Source organism: Panthera tigris, chromosome D2 (genome assembly GCF_018350195.1).
Source record: "Panthera tigris isolate Pti1 chromosome D2, P.tigris_Pti1_mat1.1, whole genome shotgun sequence".
NCBI lineage: Eukaryota > Metazoa > Chordata > Mammalia > Carnivora > Felidae > Panthera > Panthera tigris.
This window is the reverse complement of record NC_056670.1, coordinates 27,468,061-27,490,044: the sequence shown is the minus strand read 5'-3', so window position 1 is coordinate 27,490,044 and position 21,984 is coordinate 27,468,061. Positions and strand designations below refer to the sequence as shown.

The following is a 21,984-nucleotide window of genomic DNA, read 5'->3' as shown; positions in this document are numbered from 1 at the left end:
ACGTAACAGAAAACCCTCTAGGTTCATGTATGTTGCCAAAGGGTGGCAAGATCTTGTCTTTTTTATGGCTGAGTAATATTCCATCACACACACACACACACACACACACACACACACACACGAGCAGGGGAGGGGCAGAGAGAGAGGGAGAAAGAGAGAATCCCGGGCAGGCAGAGCCCTACGTGGGCTAAAACCCATCAACCATGAGATCATGACCTGAGCTGAAATCAAGAGTCAGAAGCTTAACCAACTGAGTCACCCAGTCACCCTCCCCACTATCCCTTTAATTTTATACAGTATAGTAAATTCTTCACCTAATCCTGGAAGAAAAATAAAGAAATGTCAAACATTTTTTTTTAGTTATCTTAGGTGTTTTGTACCACTTTCTTTTTCTAATCAGTAGTTAGAATGTAATTGTCCAAACGTGTATTTTGATTTAAATTGGGCCCAAATTTCCCACAGTTTGGGCCCATTGCAGGTAGGAAATCAATAGTTGGGAAAGAGAAGTCATTGGCTTTTTCTCCCATCCCCCTTTTCTGGCATGAAGCAAGGGGAAAGAGGAGAGGTAAGGGGAATAGCAAAGCTATTACTGGCTCCCTGTGTGTTGAAAACTGACTTTCCCCCAAGACTTACTGTGTCAGTTAGGGTCTCAGCAAGAGAAAACAGGGTATGTCAAGCTGGTAATTTGAGGAAAATGTATTAAAGGGCTTATTTACATAGATGTGGACAAGTTTGGGGGATCAACAAGGGATGAGGCATAGCAACTGTAAGGAGCCCACCCATATCCAGGCCTGAAGGAACAAGTGAGGGAGTGGTTCCTGGACCTAAGAGGGTCTCTTTATGGAGAAGTCTGCCTGACAAGTGTTGTGGTCTTCAAGAGAGAAACATGGTCAACTTAGAGCAACCCCTCAGAGTAGCAATAAGAAGATAAATACCTTACCCTTACTCCCCTCCCACCCTCTTATGACTCTTATTGTCCAAATCCACTTGAAAACAGGGAACAAGGGAGTATCTGTATGAAATCTAGGCTGCAGGGGCAGAGGGTGTGGTGAAAGGGATGGTGAGTGGATCTGGAGGGGCAAATGGAAAAATAGGCATGGGTGATTTCATGACCTCCTTGGAGGTCCACATTTTACCTGTAATTCACTTGATATGACTGGTAGATTCTCCCACAACTGACAGCTTATTCTCAAAATCCAGCAGTTTCTATAACTCCTCATTATTTACTAACCTAGGTAGATTTAAGATTAAGAAAAAAAAAACAGGGTCTTGGGAAAAAAACCAAGACGACCCCAGACCAGTTTTCTGTTGCATGAGGCTCATATCTAGAGCATGGAAAATGTTCAGACATTGGAATTCAGTCACTTCTGGTTATTCATCAGCAACTAGCCAGCCACCTCTCATCAGATTTCTCAAGATAGAGTTTACACCTACCCACTGAATCTCAGCTGCCAGGGATTCACACCATACTTTCTAAATGGTCCCACTGAAGTCTCTTTTATCAGACTTATGTGGGTAAGGATGTAGGGAGGAGGATGGGAATCCTAAATTAGCTTTGTTCATATAAATTCTTTCCATAAAATCTTCCCCAGTCTCCACACATTTTCACCTTTATATCTTCATTATAGATTTGAGGTTTCAGAGTCATGTAACTGGCTTTTAATTATTTCTTTTGAAAATCGTTATCTTGGTCTGGCACATCAGTGTGAAATTCCATATGTGCATCTTGATGCTTTAGTTAAAGCAAAATATTTTAAATGAAAAGAAGAATGGAAAATTTTATTTATTGTGTAGGGTCTGGAGGTAGGAGTGTGGGGAGGAAGAGAATATTTTCAAGCAGGAGTCACTGGTTCTTCTTCAGTTACACCATGTAGGTCAATATTTGTTTTGACTGCATAGAATTTCGATTATGCTTATGAGATTATTCTCTGTTAAAGATGTATACACAAATCAAGTTTTATAACAAAAATTATTTTCAGTAGGCTAAGAGGACTTGCTCTATTTATATCATATTATTGGTAAAGAAATTTCAACTGTAAAGAAAATTATTACCTGCTAATGTATTTTGAAGGAAAAATTTTCATATGCCAAGTTTCTTTAAAGTGCAAACTATTTTTTTAATGTTTCATGTTTTTATTTAAATTCTAGCTAGTTAACATATAGTGTAACACTATATGTTACTTGCAGGAGTAGAATTTAATGATTCATCACTTACATATAATACCCAGTACTCATCACAATAGCCCTTCTTAATATCCATTGCCCATTAGCCCATTCCCCTGCCCACCTCCCCTCCAGCCACCCTCCGTTTGTTCTCTACCATTAAGAGTCTCTTTTGTGGTTTGCCTCCCTCTCTTTTTTTTCTTTCCCCTATGTTTGTCTGTTTTGTTTCTTAAATTCTACATATGAGTGAAATCATATGGTATTTGCCTTTCTCTGACTTATTTTGCTTAGCATAATAATCTCTAGCTCCATTCACATCTTTAAAGTGTAACACCTATCTTTATTTAAGTTTTATCCTTGCCACAGTATCTGACTCTTTGACTTATGAACCTTGAAAGTTCTAACTGAAGATAACAATGACAGGAAGTGTTTATTTTGATCATTAAAGAATAAATCTGTGGTATTTTTATTTTATAGTATTAAAAATAAACATGTCTGCAACGTACAGGGTACAGTTAATGGTGAAAGTGAAAACAATAATTAGAATCGTGGAAATCTATCTGGTTTGTATTTTGTATGCATGAGCCACAGAAACACTTTGTTAGATGGTCTATAATAAACTACATAAAGCTCACTGTTGGCTGAAGTTTGACATATTGAGTATAATTAAACTGTGAAAACCTGGCTCAGGAAATAAAAAGAATAAGAATTATACCTAAGAAACTGTAGAAATGACAAGATAAAATTTTAATGAGATCAGTATTGTTTTAATACTCTACCTCCCAAAGCATTGTAGAGACAGAAAAATTGCTAGAGTACAGTTGTTCCTTTTAAAAGATGGAAAATTATTTGTTTGGACTATGTGTTTAATGCCATGTCATTACTTATTAGACTCTGGCAGTGGCTTTTAATATGATAAAAAAAGATATTTGCCATAAGAACTCAAGGTATAATTGACAGCATAAAATATCATGTTCTACTTTCTTACAGATGCCCTTATATTAGCATGAAGCCTGTTTTCTTTATTGGTAGGCAGTCTCCTGAAGCTGGCTTCTGGGTCAAGCATCACAAAATCAAAAAGATTTCTAGAATGAGCCAGACCACCTTCTGAAATAACCTTTGACAATGACTCAATAAAGAGATTTTGGAAAATGAAATGTCAGTAAAGACATGATGTGCAATTTAACCATTAATTGAAATAAGAGGACTTGTGAACTTGGGCCTGGCTGGCTCTCTATATTTTTGTCTACATTGACTTCTGTGAAGATTATGCTATTGTCCATGACTCAGTAACATGATCTCTATAGTCTTTCTGATGACCATGGCAAATCCTCCTTAAATAGGTCTGTATGGTGTTTCATATGTTCATTAATTCATCTATCAGTTCAGTCATTTTTTGAAATTATTCAAATCAAAAAAATATGGAGCATCTATTACAGCCAACCACTGCTGGAAATATAGCAGTGAATAAAAATAATTTCTGCTCTATACCCCCAGTGATCTTACAGATAACTGTTTGTATTGCTAATAATGAGAATTTATTAAATGTCAGTAGTAAGGCAGTTGCAGCCTTGCATGTCTATGTACATTTATTTTGTTTAACTCACACAACTACTCCTCAAACAGGCATTGTCATCTTCATATAGATGCGGAGGCTGACGCTTAGCCTACCTAACTAGCATGTGGTCACTTTGTTAATTAGTCTTGGAACTAAGATTCGAAGAATATCTATCTGATCCTATTCTACTTTTAATGGCAATTTAACACAAATGTTATTTTAAATGCAACGCAATTGATATAAAATGTCCTGAACAGCTGAGACAATAAGTCAAGTTTCAAAAGAAGAGACATTATTTTAATCTGTTTGTATACCAATACCACAACTGACTGATTTAGTCAATTTTGATTGTGATGAGGCAGACTTATTTCTTTGCTTTAAACCATTAATCCCCAAAGCTATGATTTATGCAAACAGAAACAACAAAGAAGGTACACTCTGTCACACACAAAGACAAAACCTGTGAAGCTGACAGGTTTTCTATTATTTTGTTATGTCAAAAATAGTATAAAAATAAAAGATACTGTACCATTAAATAAAGCCATCATTTTATAAAAGAAATAACAACAAAAGTTTAACATAAAAAGTGAAAACGCTCAGATTAAAGGACAACTCTTATAAATAAATAACTCAATTATCTGTATGATTGCATTTTTACCTTATGAGTCCTGAGATGAGAATTTAGAAACCATTAATGTACACAATATCTTTGGATCCTGCCATGAACCTAAGTAAAACCTTCAATTTTGAATATATTCCCTTTATTTAATAGTAATCATAGCATGATTTATAGAAACAGTCACTGACCTAGGAGCTGGCAAAATTTGAAACCCATTAGAACAGGGGTCATAGCAAGTTTAGTTTCATGCTGACTCACTGAAATTAATAAACTCCATCTTTTCAATTTCTCCCTATTAAGACCAGTGTTGGTTCCAGAGTTGGGCTTGCGGCAAGGACAAGAAGGGAAGGAAGAGGGAGGGAAATGGGAGGAAGTTACTTATCGGTCACTGCAGTGGATCTTTGCATCTGTACTTGCATGTATGTGTAACTGATTTTCCAAGGCGATATCTTTAAAAGAGAAGCCCGTGGTTTGTATCCATCCCTGAGATTTAAGATTGGTTAGTAACATCACCAGTAAAACACTTTGACTTTTATTGTAGTGCAAACCCATGAATATCTCTTTCACGTTTGGTGTGTGTCCATAAGCATCTCTGGTCTGAGGACACATGCAACAGGAGGCAGTGTCCTGTTCTCAGTACTAGACTAGAGGTGCACTAGACTATATACATCAACAGAGAACATGCTCTTAGAGCCAGGAGGGACTCTGAATCCAGAGATCAGTTACTGCAATGGCCTCCTTTTACAGATGCAGAGACTAAGGACAAGAGAGGTGATTCAACTCGGTTAAGGTCACCCAGGGAGCTTATTTCAGAGCTCTCATTTTCTGATCCACAGATTAAATTTCATTCTCATGCCAAGTTTATGTTAGACCTTCTTGTAGGGAATAATGACAATGATCTCTGAATAAAAATTCTGATTGGATAGAGCATATGACAGCTAACAGGGTGAATATTAGTTACTTTTGTTAAAATATAAACGTGTAAATAAAACTATTTGAATATTATTTACTATAAATAAAAATGTAGTTAACCATTTCTTCATTTATTTATTTTATCTATAGCCATTAGCTGAGTGCAGAACACTGCAGTAGATCCTAAGATTAGAGTTAAGACTTGACAATTTAGAAGATGAGGCAGGGGTGCCTGGGTGGCTCAGCCAGTTGGGCGTCTGACTTTGGCTCAGGTCATGATCTCACAGCTCCTGAGCTCCTGAGTTCAAGTTTGAGTTTGAGCCCCGTGAGGGGCTCTGTGCTGAGAGCTCAGAGCCTGGAGCCAGCCTCAGATTCTGTGTCTCCCTTTCTCTCTGCCTCTTCCCTGCTCTCTCTCTCTCTCTCTCTCTCTCTTTCTCAAAAATAAACATTAAAAAAATTAAAAAATTAAAAAAGATGAGGCAGAGTGTAAATAGAAGGTGACAAGACATTTTGCAAGCATTATGATTGAAAAGTGTAGGGAAAATTGTAGAAATGCAAATGACAGGGTTTTCTTTTTCTTTTTTATGTTCATTTATTTATTTTGAGAGAGAGTGTGTGCCTGCATGCTTGCGAGGGGGGAGGGGCAGATATAGAATCCCAAGCAGGCTCTGCCTGCTGTAGTATCATCGCAGAGCCCGATGCGGGGCTCAATCTCATGAACCATGAGATCATCACCTGAGTTGGATGCTTAACAGACTGAGCCATCTAGGCACCCCAAGGAGGTTTTAATTTTTAATGCTTTATTTTTTACTGAGGAAAGTCAGAAAAGATGAAATAGAAGATGAGGTGCTTAAACTGTTTTGAGTTATGAGGTAAGAATTTTGAACAAGGAGTGATCATCAGGACATTCGAGGATAAAAGTTTAGTGTTTGGAAAAGAATAAGGAAAACAGCCAACTGGTGTAGTTCAGAAAGTGCAAGCATTAGTAACAATGGTGACACTGTTGGTAGGTATAATAATAACTGCTAACATTTCTTGAGCCTTTACTACTTGCCAGAATTTGACTATCCTTCATCTCGTAGTGTCTGATAATAGTTGTATAATATAATTACTGTATTTTATCTATTTTTATAAGGTAAGGAAGCTAAGAGTTGGAAAAATTAAGTAATTTGGCTCAGGACACATAGCTGTCAAATGATCTTAGAACACAGAATCAAACACAATTTTAACTGTCTCCACAAACTTCTATATTATTCTGCTCATTATTTTTAAGAAACAAATTTATATAATTTACATAAAATATTAATTCGGGTTTAAGTTACAGCTCATTCAAGTCGTTACAGTATGGTGGATAAAGCCTCAGACTAGACACAGCTCAATTTGATCCTACCACTTACTACATTAAGATATTTAACGGAGACTTCAATGTCTTCATATGCAAAGGTGTGAACAGTTATTGTGAATGGCATTCCAGACAATAAATGTAAAGTACTTAGCTGGTTCCCTCTCACTGATTCTCAGTCCACCCAGCAGGCTTTGCACGGGGTGGCATTTTACTTCCCCAACAATATAAAAGTTCAAGATACTTGTGCAGTCTTTAACCTGTGTCCTTGATAAAGTTATTTTAAAAAAACCTCATTTCAAGTCTCAAAGTTAATTTTTCTTTGTTTGTTTTAGTTTTAGTCTTATGGCACAGACTTTGTTTTAGAAATATTTTTTAGTATACACTGTCAGGATGTTTTCCTGACATGCCATTCAGTAGAGTGGCATTCTAGAATAGATTTCATTTTTTATGCTTGTCTGTTTGTATGTCTTTCATGCCTGAAAAAAGTGGACTAGAATCTGTGCCTCTGCTAAGTGTTAAGCATAAAATATTTTTAAAGCTATTTCTGCAGAGAAGAACTAAATTAAAGGCATTATATTTCATCTTTACCATGAGATGAAGATTTCCCATTTAAAGGGAAATGTGTCATTTTAAAAGGTTGAATACGATGGCACACATTTAAAAAAGAAAAAAGAAAAAAATAACAAAACAACAACAAAAACATTTTTCTTGATGTTTAAATTCTGCACAGGGTTCCTCTCTGCACTGATAACATTTTCATTTGATTATGAATTAGATAAATTTTCATTTGCTTTAATATCCCTTCATATCCCTTAGTATTTGAAGCTTCATAGTTTTTTTGAGGTCAACATCATGACCTTCCTAGTTCAAATGTCTCCTTTTATTTGTACCATTAAAGATTTGTATTATGCCTTGTTTCCAACACATTTTCAACAGTTGTTTATGAAAAACATTGTACAATAAAAGTAAAATATTATTCTGTAATTCTGCTTTTTTAGAGAACATGGCCCTTTCAACAGAATTTTAAAATTAGAAAGGAATAAAGGAACAATTTGGGGCAAGTCTTCATTTTATGGGTGTGGAAATTAAGGCCCAGGGATGTTATGGAATTTGCCAAAGATTAACTTTATCCAGTGTTTCTTTTCTCTATTTATTCAAGAAATAACTTTTGAGCTTCTACTCTGTGCAAAGCACTTTGCTAGATGTTATGAAGGACAAATTATGTGTGAGAAGTTTCTCTCCCTCAAGGATGATACAGTCTAGTGAGAGAGATGCATGCAGGTAAGCAGTTCACCGAAGGGCGAATACTAAAGAAATGAGCTCCTCATAGGCCCTTCAGCAGTTCCCAAACTGATATCATTATCCTTGTATTGACCTGGATTTCCCTTGAAAATGACCAGTTCAACACCATCATCACCTACAGAAACCTGGACGCCAGCCTACATTGTCCTCTTTTCTTCACCCACCCCCAGCATCTACCAGTCATCATCTTACCCGGTTTACTCAGAGTCCTTAAATCTGTTCGTTTTCTTCATCCTGACTGCCAGTGAATTAATTTAACACTTTTCCTCTTTCTGTGCACTGTTGCTGCAACTGTCTAACTCCTCTGCCTGTCCTTGTCCTTAATCTCTTTAAATAAATTGTGCAGACTCCAGCCAGATTGATGTATTTGAATAATGTTCTGTGTCATTCACTGGCTTAACTTCTGTGACTCCTAGTGGTCTATGAGATCAACCTTATTTCTTAATGTGGCAAAGACCTCCAGGATCTGGTTTCCCCTCATACTTTTTATGCTAGTTACCATACACTCTTTAAAGACTTTTGCTTTTGCTCTATCTGTCTCTGTCCACCTAGAATGGCCTTCTCTTTTATCTTCTCCTGGTTTACTGCTACCTGCCTTGCAGTATTCAACTGTTACCTCCTCAGGAATCTTTCCCTCATTCTTAATGGGAGTGCTGCTCCCATTGATCCATGGGTTACCCTGGATACCTCTATTAAATGTTGTGTTTATGTCTGTTTCTAGCATGACATGTGTGCTCCTCAAAGGCAGGCATTAGGTCTAATATATCATTGGTCCTTGTATGGTGCCTGGTATTTAGTAGACGATAAAGAATAAAGAAGTATTGAATAGATTGAATTGTTTATTGAACAAAGTGTTATAAAAGAAGTATAAAAATATAAGACAGTATCATGGAAGTAATGAATTTCAACTGAGAAGATTAAAAAAAAAAAAAGCTTCATGTAAAATTTAGTAATTTAGTTGAGTCTTAAAAGAAGACCATGATCAGAAACGTAGAAGAGATCAAAAGTGCAAAATGAATTTTTTAATAGGGGAAAAGTTCCTGAGTTGTGGTTGTGTTGTGCAGAAAATAAAGGGCTCAGGGGCTCCTGGGTGGATCACTCAGTTGAGTGTCAGACTCTTGATTTTGTCTCAGCTCATGATCTCACAGTTCATGGGATCAAGCCCTTCAATGAGCTCTGTGCTGTCAGTGCAAAGCCTGCTTGGGATTCTCTCTTTCTCCCCCCCACTCTCTGTCCCTCCCCTTGCTTGTACTCTCCCTCTCTCTTAAAATAAATAAACTTAAAGAAAAATAAAGGGCCCATTAAGGCATCTCATTAATGTTTGATGAGTAAATATGGGAGTAGGTCCTTGAATGCCATGATCAAGAGTCTGCTATTAATTCCATCAGCAATGGGAATAGGGTGATGGTGTTTAGAATGAAGAAGGAGCATAATTAGACCTTAAATTTATTTTCTAGAGTAAACACCTTGAGGGTTGGGCTTTTTTTGTTTCTTGCTCACTATTTTATTCTCAAATGAAAGATGACTTGTATAAAAGTAGAACCTAATTATATATCTGAATAAACAAAGATGTTTTAGAACAGTACTGTCTGATATACCTTTCTGCAATGAGGGAAATGTTCTGTATTTGTGCTATACACTATAGTCCCACCAGACACATGTAGCTATTGCCTACTTTAAGGAACTTAGGAATTGAATTTTTAATGTTCTTTAATTTTAATTAATTTATATTTAAATTTAAGTAGCCACATGTGCCTAGTGGCTATTATGTTGGACAACACAGTGTAGAAAGTTCTCCCTCGCAGAGTCCCAACAGAAAACAGATGGAACATTCAAATTAGGATAATTCAAGGAGAACTTATTTATAAAGAGACTTTTTCCAAATGTGTGGGCAGCTTTAAGGGAACCACAAGAGAGAGTGCAATTAACTGTGGTAGTGACATGGGAGCAATGGTGAGACAGATTTGATGGAATATTCATAGTTGAGATTATAATCCTGGATCACACTGGGACAGTATTTATAACGTGCAATAAAACTTTTAATGGCATTTCATTGAATGAAATCTATGTTCAGAGCTGTTCTTTTCAATAAAGTCTTTCCTGACAGTTTATTTACTTATGAGGAATGTGATTGCCTTCCCTGTACAGTGCTGATCTGTGCTGTGTTTTCTGTTTTTCACCCGGTACTCCACTGTGAGTGGTACCTTTTCCATTAGCGGGATTGTGCTGACTTAATGATGACTCCTATCAAGTCTCCTTTAAGAAGCATCCTCTCTTCTGAGCACCTAGAATGTAGGCAGACTCTGACTGTTATCTGTGGTTATGTTTTAATATCCTGCCCTTTCTGTCCCTTACTTTAGTATACACAATTCACCTTCAGTCCTAGCTCATTGCTTGATGATTTGTTAAGGCTTTGAAAACAGAAGGAATGAGGGCTTTTAAGCAGGATGGGACTATTTCTCCTTGCTTTATTTATTTTTATGCCATGCAAAAGGAATAAAGAGGCATAAAATGGCTTGACTGAGCCAAACAAATCTGGATAAATAGAACAAGGACCCAATAAAAAGCTGGAGGTGAAAAGAAGAAAGGTGGGGGCTGGGGGGAGGATACAGGGAAGGAAGAAAGGAAGATTTTATACTTTCTGTAATGATAGGGGCTGTTTATTATTACCTAGAGAACAAAATGTCTTTGACCCAATGAAAAACTTTTAACTAAGATTAAGCTCTGAGTAGAAATTAGGAAATCATCTTTATAGTCCTTATTTAATCCCTTCAGGTTGTCGCCTCCTGTCATCCTTCATTGAAATTTTGTATGCCACGGCGGCTTGCTCTAAGAAGGTTGACATCTTTTAGTTGTTTTGATGAATCTTCTCACAGGAGCTAGTGAGTTTCTATGATCAACACAGCAGGAATCTCCCATATTATTTATGATGTCCTGTGTGTGTTAGGGCGGGGACCCTTCATCTGTCCCACCCCTGACTCCTTTGATTATCTCTGTTTTCATAAAGTTGAAAGAGACAACCAAAGCTACACTGCATGAAACTTGAAAATATGGGCTAGGTTATTTAGGTAAAATTAGAAACTGTCTTATATAGCCCATTGTGTATCTGTTTATGCCATTGCCTTACATGGCTCTGCATTAACTTTTTATAATTCTCTACTGCTACCATGGATAATGCTGCATAGGAGCTGTGAAGGTAGCCACAACTTTCATCTGGGTAATTGCCACCATTGCTTTTATTGCTCTGACATCTATTTATCTCTATTTCTCCCTCCCTCTTCTCTCCACTTCCTCACTAGATACAGTCTCCATCATGTACACATTGCACACTCATTGTCAAAAAGAAAAAGTGGTAAAAGACTTATTAGTCCCCTATTGTGTTTCCCCCTAGAAGGCATCTGGAAATGTGTGTGACCAATATTTGGCTATCATAGTACCTAAGAGTTGTTACTGGAATTTAGTAGACAGGGGCCCATGGATGCCAAACATCTTGCAGTGTGTGATGATCTTAAATGATAGTGATTTTTTTTTCCATCTTAAATATCAGTAACACCATTACTGAGAAAATCTAGGTGTAACTGAGGTTTAGGTGGGTACCAGTAACCTCAGCTAGTAGAGGATTTTAGCTGTGCTTGATGGGTAGATTCTAAAATGTCCTCAAGAATCTAGTATGACACCTTCCTGGCTTTTGGTAGGCCCCTAATAAAACCATGTTGTGTTTTGAATAAAGTTCAAAATGGGAGAAATAGTCCCATCCTGCTTAAAGAGGACTAGTCCTTATAGAGGACTAGTCAACACCATTCAGTAAGTCATCTGCAGGTTACTTTCAGGAATAGAAAAAAAAATAAGCTTAATAAGCTTTGCTTGTCAATATCAAGATGCTAACAGTATTGTAAGAGTGATGAACCTGCATAGAAACAAGTATATTGGGAAATTTTCAAAGTGCTATTGGAACAAGGAAAGGTGAGAGTTTACTCTTGAGCAGAGTTGGTGGGGAAAACTCTTTATGGAAACCATTGAGGAACAGGTGGATTTTAACAGCAGGTTTTTTTGGTAGACACTTGCTGAAGTCGAGAGTACATTATATATACAAGGACTCGGGAGAAGAGATAGACATGACTAGGAATATTGTTACAGGGAAGGATAGTACTTGAGAAGATGTGACAGAATATAGGACTAAAAAAGATAGGTTGGGATAGAGTACAGATGGTCCTGAACTTCTTGTAAAGAAGTCTTTTCACTGGAAGCTATGGATTTATGTGTGAATGTAGTCATTGGGCGCAATATATGACACACTGCCTAATGGGCTATACTTTGCCTCAGTTTCCTTCTTCATGGAGTCTGTGCTGTAAACTCCCTCAGTTATCAGAGGCTTAAACTTACCGTCCTGATTTTCAAGGTCTCCTCTCAAGAGCCCTTTTCAGTTTATTAATTTAAATGGTAGCAATTTTCTTAGAGGTGAATCGCATAATGATTTTTTTCAATCTTTTTTATACAAGATAGCACTGAAAAAAAGTATGATTAGATTCAATTCGGTTGTCTCCCACAAAAGTAATATGTAGAAAATACCAACCAAGGTGACTCTCTGTGTGCTTAATAGCCTAAAGATTTAGGTTAGGGATATAACAGAGAACTATTCTGCTTAAAAAATGAAAAGGTGTTGCACAAATTATCTTAAAGAGCCAAAAACAGCGTCCAGTTCCTACTTGAAACAATTTGTTCTTGGAATATTGTCAGCTAAAATTGTGGTCAACTTTTGCAAATTGTATGAATTTGCACTGCATATTTTATTTAGTGTTTAGCAAAACTCCAATATGGCTCTGCATAACTTACACAATACACCATGAAAATGACTTCAGAAACTCCCACAGAAGTTGACAAATTGGGCATCTAATGCTTTTAAGCTAATTGCATGCTTAGAGGTTAAAAAGTCGACTTGTTAAGAATGAAGATCAGAGTTTCTTGGAGATAATGCTCTGCCGGCTGCCACACTGAATGCAACCCAGCCCTGTATCAGAAATATTACAGAAGCTTAAGGAAGAAAATAATGTGAGCTTTAATCACCATTCTACTTAGTCTTAAGTGAAGTGCTCATGAATCATATGCAATATCATAGCAGTTTTGAAACCTATTCTTGAATTTTCAAGCTGTTATTTTCAGGAAATTTAGAAAGCAAATTGCTAAGTGATAAAGAGTAATTTGATACCATTGCTTATGCCATTTTTCCCCCTCTTTTTCAGACTGGAAAAAAGGAAAGGAGTAATACCCTGAATATTGCAATAGACAATATGTGCAAGAAGACAAGAGACCTTCGCAGACAGGTGAGGGATGAGAGACATGGAGACAGAAACACCATACAAAACGAACTTTTTTTCCACTGCTAGCATATTTACTTCTTGTTTTTGTTCTTTTTCAATTAATTTAGAACACAAAACTATAACAATAAATATATACCTACCATATTTACATACCTCAACCTTTTTTGTGGCAAACATAAAATAGGAAAAAGAGCATGTGACTTAATATCAGGCAGAGTTACCTAGAATTACACTCAAGTGCTGGCCCTGCCCTCATCAGCTATGTGATCTTGGGGATAAAATAATCTTTTTGAACATCTCTGAACCTATAAAATGGAATTAATAATACATAATAGGACTGTGAGGGTTAAATGAAATGCCGATCAGTGCCTGCTATGTAGTGATTTTTTAGGAAATGTTGGTAAATTGAGTCTATTATGTTAAAAACTGAGTTTATCATCCATATGCTTATAGCAAACATCTAGCAATCAGAGACATACCAATTTGCCCTTTCAATTCTTTTCAGAATGCTTCAAAAATTAGTTTCTGTTTAAGCTAAGGCTACTTTGTAACCTTAGGTCATCAGGAACACTGGATTAGGAAGGATTTCATTAGATAATTTAGCAGTCTAGTATTATGCCACAGGTCAATTTTTTCCTTCTAGAAACTGAAGACAGCTATTTTCAAAGACTGTGCTTTCCATTATTTTCCACTCTTTAATAACTAGAGTTCTTTTTCATGTATAACTTTAACTTGGTCACCAGTAACTCATAAAAGAGAGGCAAAAGCTTTTCAACCGTAAGCTTTTAATGCAATATATTATTGTAGTTTAATGGGAAGATTTAGTAAAATTGCCTGAGCAATCTTTTAATTCAGAGGTAGATTTGGAAATGGAATAAATAGAGATCCCTCAGCCAGTTAATATTAGCTGTAGAAAAACAATTTTGAGGGCTGTGAAAATTCTAGTTTCTCGACTTTATGGCCTTAATGTGAAGTTTATTTCTACTGTCAGCATCTAGAATCATGGAAGGTAAGAGTTGCAAACAGCTTAGCACAACCTGTCTTACAATGTGGATGAGAAAGCCTGCCTTTGTGGTGAGGTGACCTGCCTAAGGAGGAAGGGGCATCGAACTGACACCAGGTCATAACTTATACCAATTCAGAAGCTTTTACCCACAGGGCCATCCTTTCTCTTCATTGCAGGACTTCTATTTTCAATATTCTTCAGGATTTCTACCCCATCTACTCCTCTTGGGACTTGGAAAGTTGTTTCTATGAGCTATCAACAATTATGTCTTTCATTCCTGCCTCATCCCTCTATACTGCCTTCAACAAGGTTATGCAGAAAATGTTAATCTAAATTTATATCTCCAAAGCTTTTGGAGTCATTAGTAAAAAAAAAAAAAACAAGATAAAGCAACCCATTATATGTAGGATTATCAGATTTAGCAAATAAAATCACAAGATACCCAGTTAAATGTGACTTTCAGGAATTAATAAGGAACATGTTTAAATATGTCCCAAATATTGCATGGGACATAATTATATTAAAAAGTAGCATGTTTAGTGGCACCTGGGTGGTTCAGTTGGTTAAGTGGCCAACTTTGGTTCAAGTCATGATATCATGGTTCATGGGATGGAGCCCCGCATCTGACTCTGCTTTGACTTAGTACAGAGCCTGCTTGAGATTCTCTTTGGTCTCTCTCTCCGCCCTCCCCCACTCATGCTTTCTCTCTGTCTCTTGCAAAATAAATAAATAAACTTAAAAAAATAGTGTGTGTATATGAAATTGGAACTTGGCTAGGCATCTTGTATTTAATCTTGCAATTCTATCTGTGTTTTCACCTCACTAACAGTGTGCTATAGAAAGAGCATGAGGGATTACTAATACTTTTCTTTATAGTAAAGGGATATTTCCAGCCTTTAGAAAACTGCTGTGTTCCAGAAGTATGAAAATTCTCTATGGTTTCATAGGTCAGCATATTCATTGTTTTGATGAAGTGTCATTGCTTAACAAACCACTGCAGACGATAGCAGCCTTTTATTACGTTGCATGATTCCACAGGCTGGCTGGGGGTCAGCAGAGCCATTTTTGTAGTGTTTTCACTTGTGGTCTCCCATGTAGTAGCAGTCAAAGGGTGACTGTGTCTGGGTTCAGGGCTGGTCATATGAGGCCTCAGTGCTTCTTCTTCTTCTTCCCTCTCTCCATGTGGTGTCTGATCTCCTAGGACCCCTTCATGTGGCTGCTCTTTCCAGCAGGGTAGCCTGGATTTCTTGCATGATAGTTTAAGGCTCCAAGAAAGATGAAATGGAAGCTTCCAGACTTTCTTAATGCTTAAGCTCCAAAGTTACCAGGATGCCATTTCTTCCCCATTCTATGGATAAAAATAATTATGAATCCTGCCCCAGGTCAAGAAGAGTAAGTAGAAGTTCAAAAAGTGGTACATGTGTATAGGATGACGTGGGATTGTTAGAAGTTTGTCTCTGGACACATTCTTGGTCTTTGATTTTGGTGAGGTAGTTGCTGTGATTCATTCTCAGTATCCTTACTTGCCCTCCCTAAGATTTCATTTTCCATCCTGATGTTTATTCTTTTGCAATAATAAAAACTAGTTCAACAGCAACATGAGGCATCTCCACCTCTTCTTATTCTTGCAAAGTTTATCGAGCAGTTTGTTTTAAGCATCTTACATATACTCTTTCACACAGCAAGAAGAAAGCCCCTACCCTTAAACTGCTTTTCTTGGGAATATTTAATGTTTATATATTGTAGGTCTGTTTTTATTTGCATGTTTGTTTTTAGTAGACAATGATCAGAACACATCTTGCCCATTCATGTAATCCCCTTGCTTACCCATGGCTTGTCCCTCAACAACACAGAAACATTTTAGCTCTGGTTCAGAGAATCATTGGACATCTATGAGGAATGAGGGGAAGCAAATTATACATTTTGGGGCAACAATATGAAATGTCATAGAAAGTGACTTAGTGTTTATTTATCTGAACCTAATTGCTTTGTGACTTTTCCACCCGTTGTGCTAGAGAACAAAGACAAAAGTCCTTGGCATGGTGTTCCAGATTCTCTGTGATCTGGCCCTGACTTGAATCAACGTTATTCATAATGTTCCTTCTCCTTTTTCAGTTTTTCAGTTCCTCCCTGTCACCACACCACACATTAACCTGACTAAAGAGTTGGGGCACCTGAGTGGTTCAGTCAGTTAAACCTGACTAAAGAATCTACTTACTAGTCACCAAATTCTCCATCACCTCCCACCCCCCAAAACACATGTATCTTTGTATACATAATTTGTTTAACTTGGTGTTTTTCCCGTTCCTCTTACTCCCCCCACCCAGCCCCTAATCAACCTTAGGAACTTCAAGACTAACGTAAATGCTACTTCTCGCATGAAACCATTAGCATTTTCACCAGGTGGAATTATTATTTTTATTCCTGGAGCACTTAGAGCACATGTAATTCTTTTATAGTAGTGATCATATTCTGCTTGTATTTTTCTTTTTTAATGGATTTTTCTTCCCACTGGATTTTTAAATCCTTAAAGTGATAGTTATAACAATATCTTTCATTTAGTAATGCTTTCCAAAGCTCTCTACCAGCTCTTTACATTAGTCCTTACATTATTGATTTTTATTTCTGAAAGAAGAAATAATGTCATAGCATTTTTACATCACTGTCTCAGGTAAGTCGATTTACTGAACAATATTTTGCTAACTGGTAGAGCTGAAGTTTGAACCCAAGTCCATCCACCCCCTGCCCAAATTTGTAAACACCAGATGAGGGGTCAGGGATAATAGCCTATTCACCCTAAAAACTCCTAGTGCCTCATAAACTTATTTACCATTCTAATTTTTTTCTTCCTTACTATTTATTTTACAAGTTTTTTAATTAAAATTTTTTCTTCTTTAGTTTCCTTCCCATCACTTATTTGGGAACTGCATAACCATTAAAATTATTAATAAAGGAGGAAGATTTTTAAACCTCATTTCTTCATTTAAAAAATTAAAGCAATAGAATATATTCCATTTCTACTGTATTAGGCAGAGTGAAACACACATTCGATTTCACTAAAGGCAGATTGAAAATTTTATTTGTGTATATTGAGAAAAAGTAGCCTATTTTATAAATGCCAGAGTAAGGGCTTGAGATATGTCAAATCAAGTAGGGTACTGATAAAAGCAGACAAAACAAAAACTTGACTGATTCATTAGTTGCTCATTTGCTGAATCGCTATCTCCATCTCTTTCCCATTTTGATAGTACCAGTGCCACACTTAGAAAAAAATACCTATGTCTTTATAGCTCTTCTTCATCATCCTTGTAATTGAATATTAACTTTCCATAAGATACAAGTCTCATTAAATTGGCACAGTAGGTTTATGTTGAATTAATTATTGGGTGATTTAGTTCCTATTAGTCAATTGAAGTTTGACAGTCACATTTTGCTATTTGACTTAAAATCAAAATGGCATTAATATACACATAAATAAATGTTTCTAGCTCCCTGAGAACAATTCTTTTCTGAAACACTTTCTTTTCTTTCCATTCCTCTTCCCCTCACAGTTTTGTTCTTTCTATTCTCTTATTTGGTGGTAGTAGGGGGTGGGCAGGGCTATCTGATAGTTTTCACATACAGCTTTTACTTTTGGGTTTCAATTGTAGAGAAATATATTATTTTATTTGAGATTCCAAACCACTTACATCAGTGGGAAATAGAAAAATTGATGTCTCAAAGCCTTTTATTAAACTGTAGTGAGAAAAGATGGAAAGCCCCTCAGTCTGATTTTGTGCCTGACATCTTTCATGCCTGGCCACAAACAGGTATTTATTGAAAATACATACCTCTAACTCCTATTGGCCTCCCACTAACTTCAGATTTTAGTGCTGCAGCCTCTAAGGGTGTCCTATTTTTACATTGGCATGTTGGATTCTTCTTTAAAGTTTTTTTGTATATCACTCAAATGAAAGGAATGAATTTTTCCATTGGGCTGAAAAATAATATGGAAATAAATAAGATAGAGGGTTCTTAGGTGTTATACACAGATATAGATGACTGTACAATAGAAATTGAAAAAAAAAAGTATGTCAGAATATGCCATAACATCTAAAGAAAATTACATAGCATAGCATTCGAAGCCTTCCATATCTTGTCTCTATTTGTAGTTCTAGTCCTATATCATGGTAATTCCTCTTACACAGTCAGCATAGTACTGGGGATGGCGGTATCAGAATCAGTAGTGTGCAAAGCAGAAGTGGTAATGTGTGGTCATCACTGGATAGTTTATGTAAGACATCCGTCTATTACTTGGCATATTACCAAACAACATTACCTCCAGATAACTGTGTCTGTTTTATATCAGATTCCCCTGAAAGCAGATCCTGAGACCAGAACCTTAGTTCAGGTAGTTTACTTAGGAGGCAATTCCAAGAAGCAAGTGTAAGAGAACATGAAGTGTAAGAGAACAGGCAAGGAAAGAGGAGAGGATATGCTCTTTGAAGTCACTACTGTCACTAACAGAATCTTAACTCCGACAGAATTTTGAAAGCATTGGCACAGAACTTATTTGTAAGCTCATTTCCCAGTCCTTCTGTCTTGTCCTCCTGAACATAATACCACACCTCCATGGTGTACCTTTTACATTTACTGTGTTTTGGATTTAGCAACAAGCCTTAGAATAAAGCAACAAATGTGTTCCTAACATAGTTTAGTTAAAAAACTAATAATAATTTAGCCAAAGAATATCTGTATTTATTCCTTAATAATAGTAAATCAGCTATACCTCAAGCCTGTTTCAGCACTTGTGTATGGAATGAAGGATTGAATGAATAGCAGGGAAAACATAGTAGAACACCTTGGGGGGGAAAAAAACCATGGGAGTAAATACCATTAAAATGAAGGGAAGACAAATGGTAGCACTACAGAGGGGAAATGGACAGACCATAACAAATGTATCCAGGTACTAGAAGACTGTTAAAATTATTCATAAATTTATAAAAATTGGCACAATGTGGGACAATGGCTATTCTCTAGATTTTTGTATGGTGATAAAACAAAATATATTTTTTAGAAGCACAAGAAGACAGTCTAACTCTCTGGATATAGTTGTATATGGGAACATACATCAAAGTCTCATCTCCCATTCATTCTCCAAACCATCACAATATGACTCCTGGTTTCACTTTCCACTCAAACTGGTCTCACTAAGTTTATCAATGACCTCTTAGTGGTCAAATCCATCAGACAAATCTGATTTCTTTTTATTTAACTTATCTTTAAAATTAAACTCCGAAACTCATCTTTTTTTTGAAATTTCTTCCCTGTCAGTTTCCTTATTTTCCCTTACTGTAACATTTGATGACTCTCACTCCCCCACTAAGGGACCATGTATTTTCATCTTGATGTATTTCATAAGATCTTGCTGTAGTAGAAAGGTAAAGAGATAGTGTTGAGAAACAATTATTGAGTTTAATGGAACCAAATACAAAGAAAAGATCAAATGCAGAGAAAAGATTCAACAAGTTCATAATGTGGGTATTATAATTGCATCTAGTAGGATAAGTTCATTTGGAAAGCATTGACACAGATTTATTGGAATATTTCTCTTTTAGTTGTTGGTCATTTGCTCTCTTTGTTTTTTGGCCATCATCTCAGTCTCTTTTTAGATCCTACTCTTCCATCTGCATGATTTCCACTTATGGTAGTATTTCCTAAGTTTTAATTCTTGGACATCTCCTCACTGTGCATCTCCTTCTGTGTGATCCTGTCTACCTCCTTGGCTTGAAAAACCTCCCGTATGTATGTTGGCTGTTAATTGCATAGCTTTAGTGCAGATCTCCTCTTAGCCCTCCTTCTATATATGCTGGTTACAAATGAAAGAAAAAGAGGATAAAGGAGAGGGATGGTCATTGAAAACTCTTCCCCCTCTGAGATTCCTTCTACTTTTATGTATCTGGAACTAACATAACTAGCTCCCAGCTCAAGTCCTAACTTATGATTCTTTGTCTGACTTCTCTGGTCCACTTTTGATGGACATCAAACACATTGTTCATTCACTCAAGGTCTTCCCCTTGCCTTGTAAGTCCTTACCACTCTGCACCCTGTCCTAGTAAGTGCTCAGATGATATTAATCAGTTGCCATTAGTGATTTGCCTTTCTGCATGCTAAGTAGATTCTTTCCTGGGGGATCTTCCCACAGCCTTAGTGAAATTGTTAGAAACCAGAAAATTTCACAGTTCTTCTGCCTGCGTGTAGGCAGAGATATTTTTTCTCCTGGAAATCTGTAATTATTATGGATTTATTATACTATAAATATTACAAGAATATAGTGGGTTTTTTTCAGGCAGCCACATTATTTAATATTCTACTGTATTCCAAAACTAAGGTAACTATCTTTTGGTTTTAAAGAGTACCCTAAAGTATATATTATAAATTTCCCATATGATATTGTATGATATTGTATAGAAGAAATTAAATTCAGTGAGGAGGTTGACTAAAAAATTGGGGAGCTATTCATAGTCATTGACATTGTTGATGAAACATTTCAAGATATTGTGATCCTTTAGGGCTCAATATATTATACAAATACAATGCATTAATTTTCCAATGCAGTTTTAAATTTCAGAAAATATCTGCTGAATAGGGTAATTGCCTGATTGTCATTTATGAGCTTCCACATAATCTAATTTAAAAGAACTAATTGTAGCAGAATGTTATACTTGTTTAATAATTTAAGGTGTAAGGGCAAGAACAATTAATGCAGATGAATAAAATTGGACATCAAACTCATTTATTATTCTCCTTGCTCTATTAATCTGTTATAAACTGGCATAATCGGTGATCTAACTTGGTTTAATTACCATGAAGACTACAATTTAGCTAATCAAAATTTATCATCAGTTCCTCCAACAAAGTAGAAAACATTTCATAATTTTGTAATTATGAAAATACATGATGTACAATGTTGTTTGTACACATGCATAAACATTACAATAGTGTGGTATTTTTTGATAGAAAATGGAGTATTATTACTTATAATCTGACCTCTGGGCTAAGTATAATTTAAGAATAAAGGCAAATTTTGAGAATAAGCGAGCTATTCCTCAATGACTTTTTTTCTTGGTTATTTTGTTTGTTTTAACTTTGTTTTTTTTTAAGTTAAAAAAAAGTGTTTATGTTTGAGGGAGAGACAGAGTGAGCAGGGGAGGAGCAGAGAAAGAGGGAGACATAGAATTGGAAGCAGGTTCCAGGCTTTGAGCTGTCAGCATGGAGCCTGACATGGGGCTTGAACTCATGAACTGTGAGATCATGACCTGAGCTGAAGTCGGACGCTTAACCACCTGAGCCACCCAGGTGCCCCAGTTTATTTTAACTTTGTAAGTGACATTCATACACAGTCTTAAGTATTATTACTTAGAGATTGTGTGAAAATACATAAGATGAATTTTGTAACTACTGGGATTATAAAAATAGGAAATAACATGAACCATTTCCTGAAAAAAAAATGAATTTTTTATTTCTCCTCAGCTCCGTAAGGCTATTATAGATCATGTGTCAGACTCCTTTTTGGATACAACGGTCCCACTTTTGGTTCTCATTGAAGCTGCCAAGAATGGCCGGGAAAAGGAAATAAAAGAATATGCTTCGATATTTCGTGAGCACACCAGCAGGCTTATAGAGGTAAGCATACTAGAACTGTAACTGCCCTAAATCCAGGAGAATGAGGCTCTCATTCCCCATTTACAATTGACTTGTACTCAGATAAAAAACTTTTGA

At 36.3% G+C, this 21,984-nt stretch overlaps 1 protein-coding gene across 5 annotated transcripts in view; it reads left to right on the top strand.

The window, feature by feature from the left end:
- CTNNA3 (catenin alpha 3) overlaps positions 1-21,984 on the top strand; it is a 1,692,711-nt gene that overhangs the window by 830,133 nt on the left and 840,594 nt on the right. For all 5 annotated transcript variants that reach the window (XR_006209119.1, XR_006209117.1, XR_006209118.1 and 2 more), the window contains 2 exons: positions 13,140-13,220; positions 21,736-21,888. Coding sequence is in view for 1 of the 5 variants with exons in the window: in XM_042960559.1 (XP_042816493.1) it covers positions 13,140-13,220; positions 21,736-21,888 (234 nt within the window). In the remaining 4 variants the exon portion in view is untranslated. The remainder of the gene's footprint in view (positions 1-13,139; positions 13,221-21,735; positions 21,889-21,984) is intronic.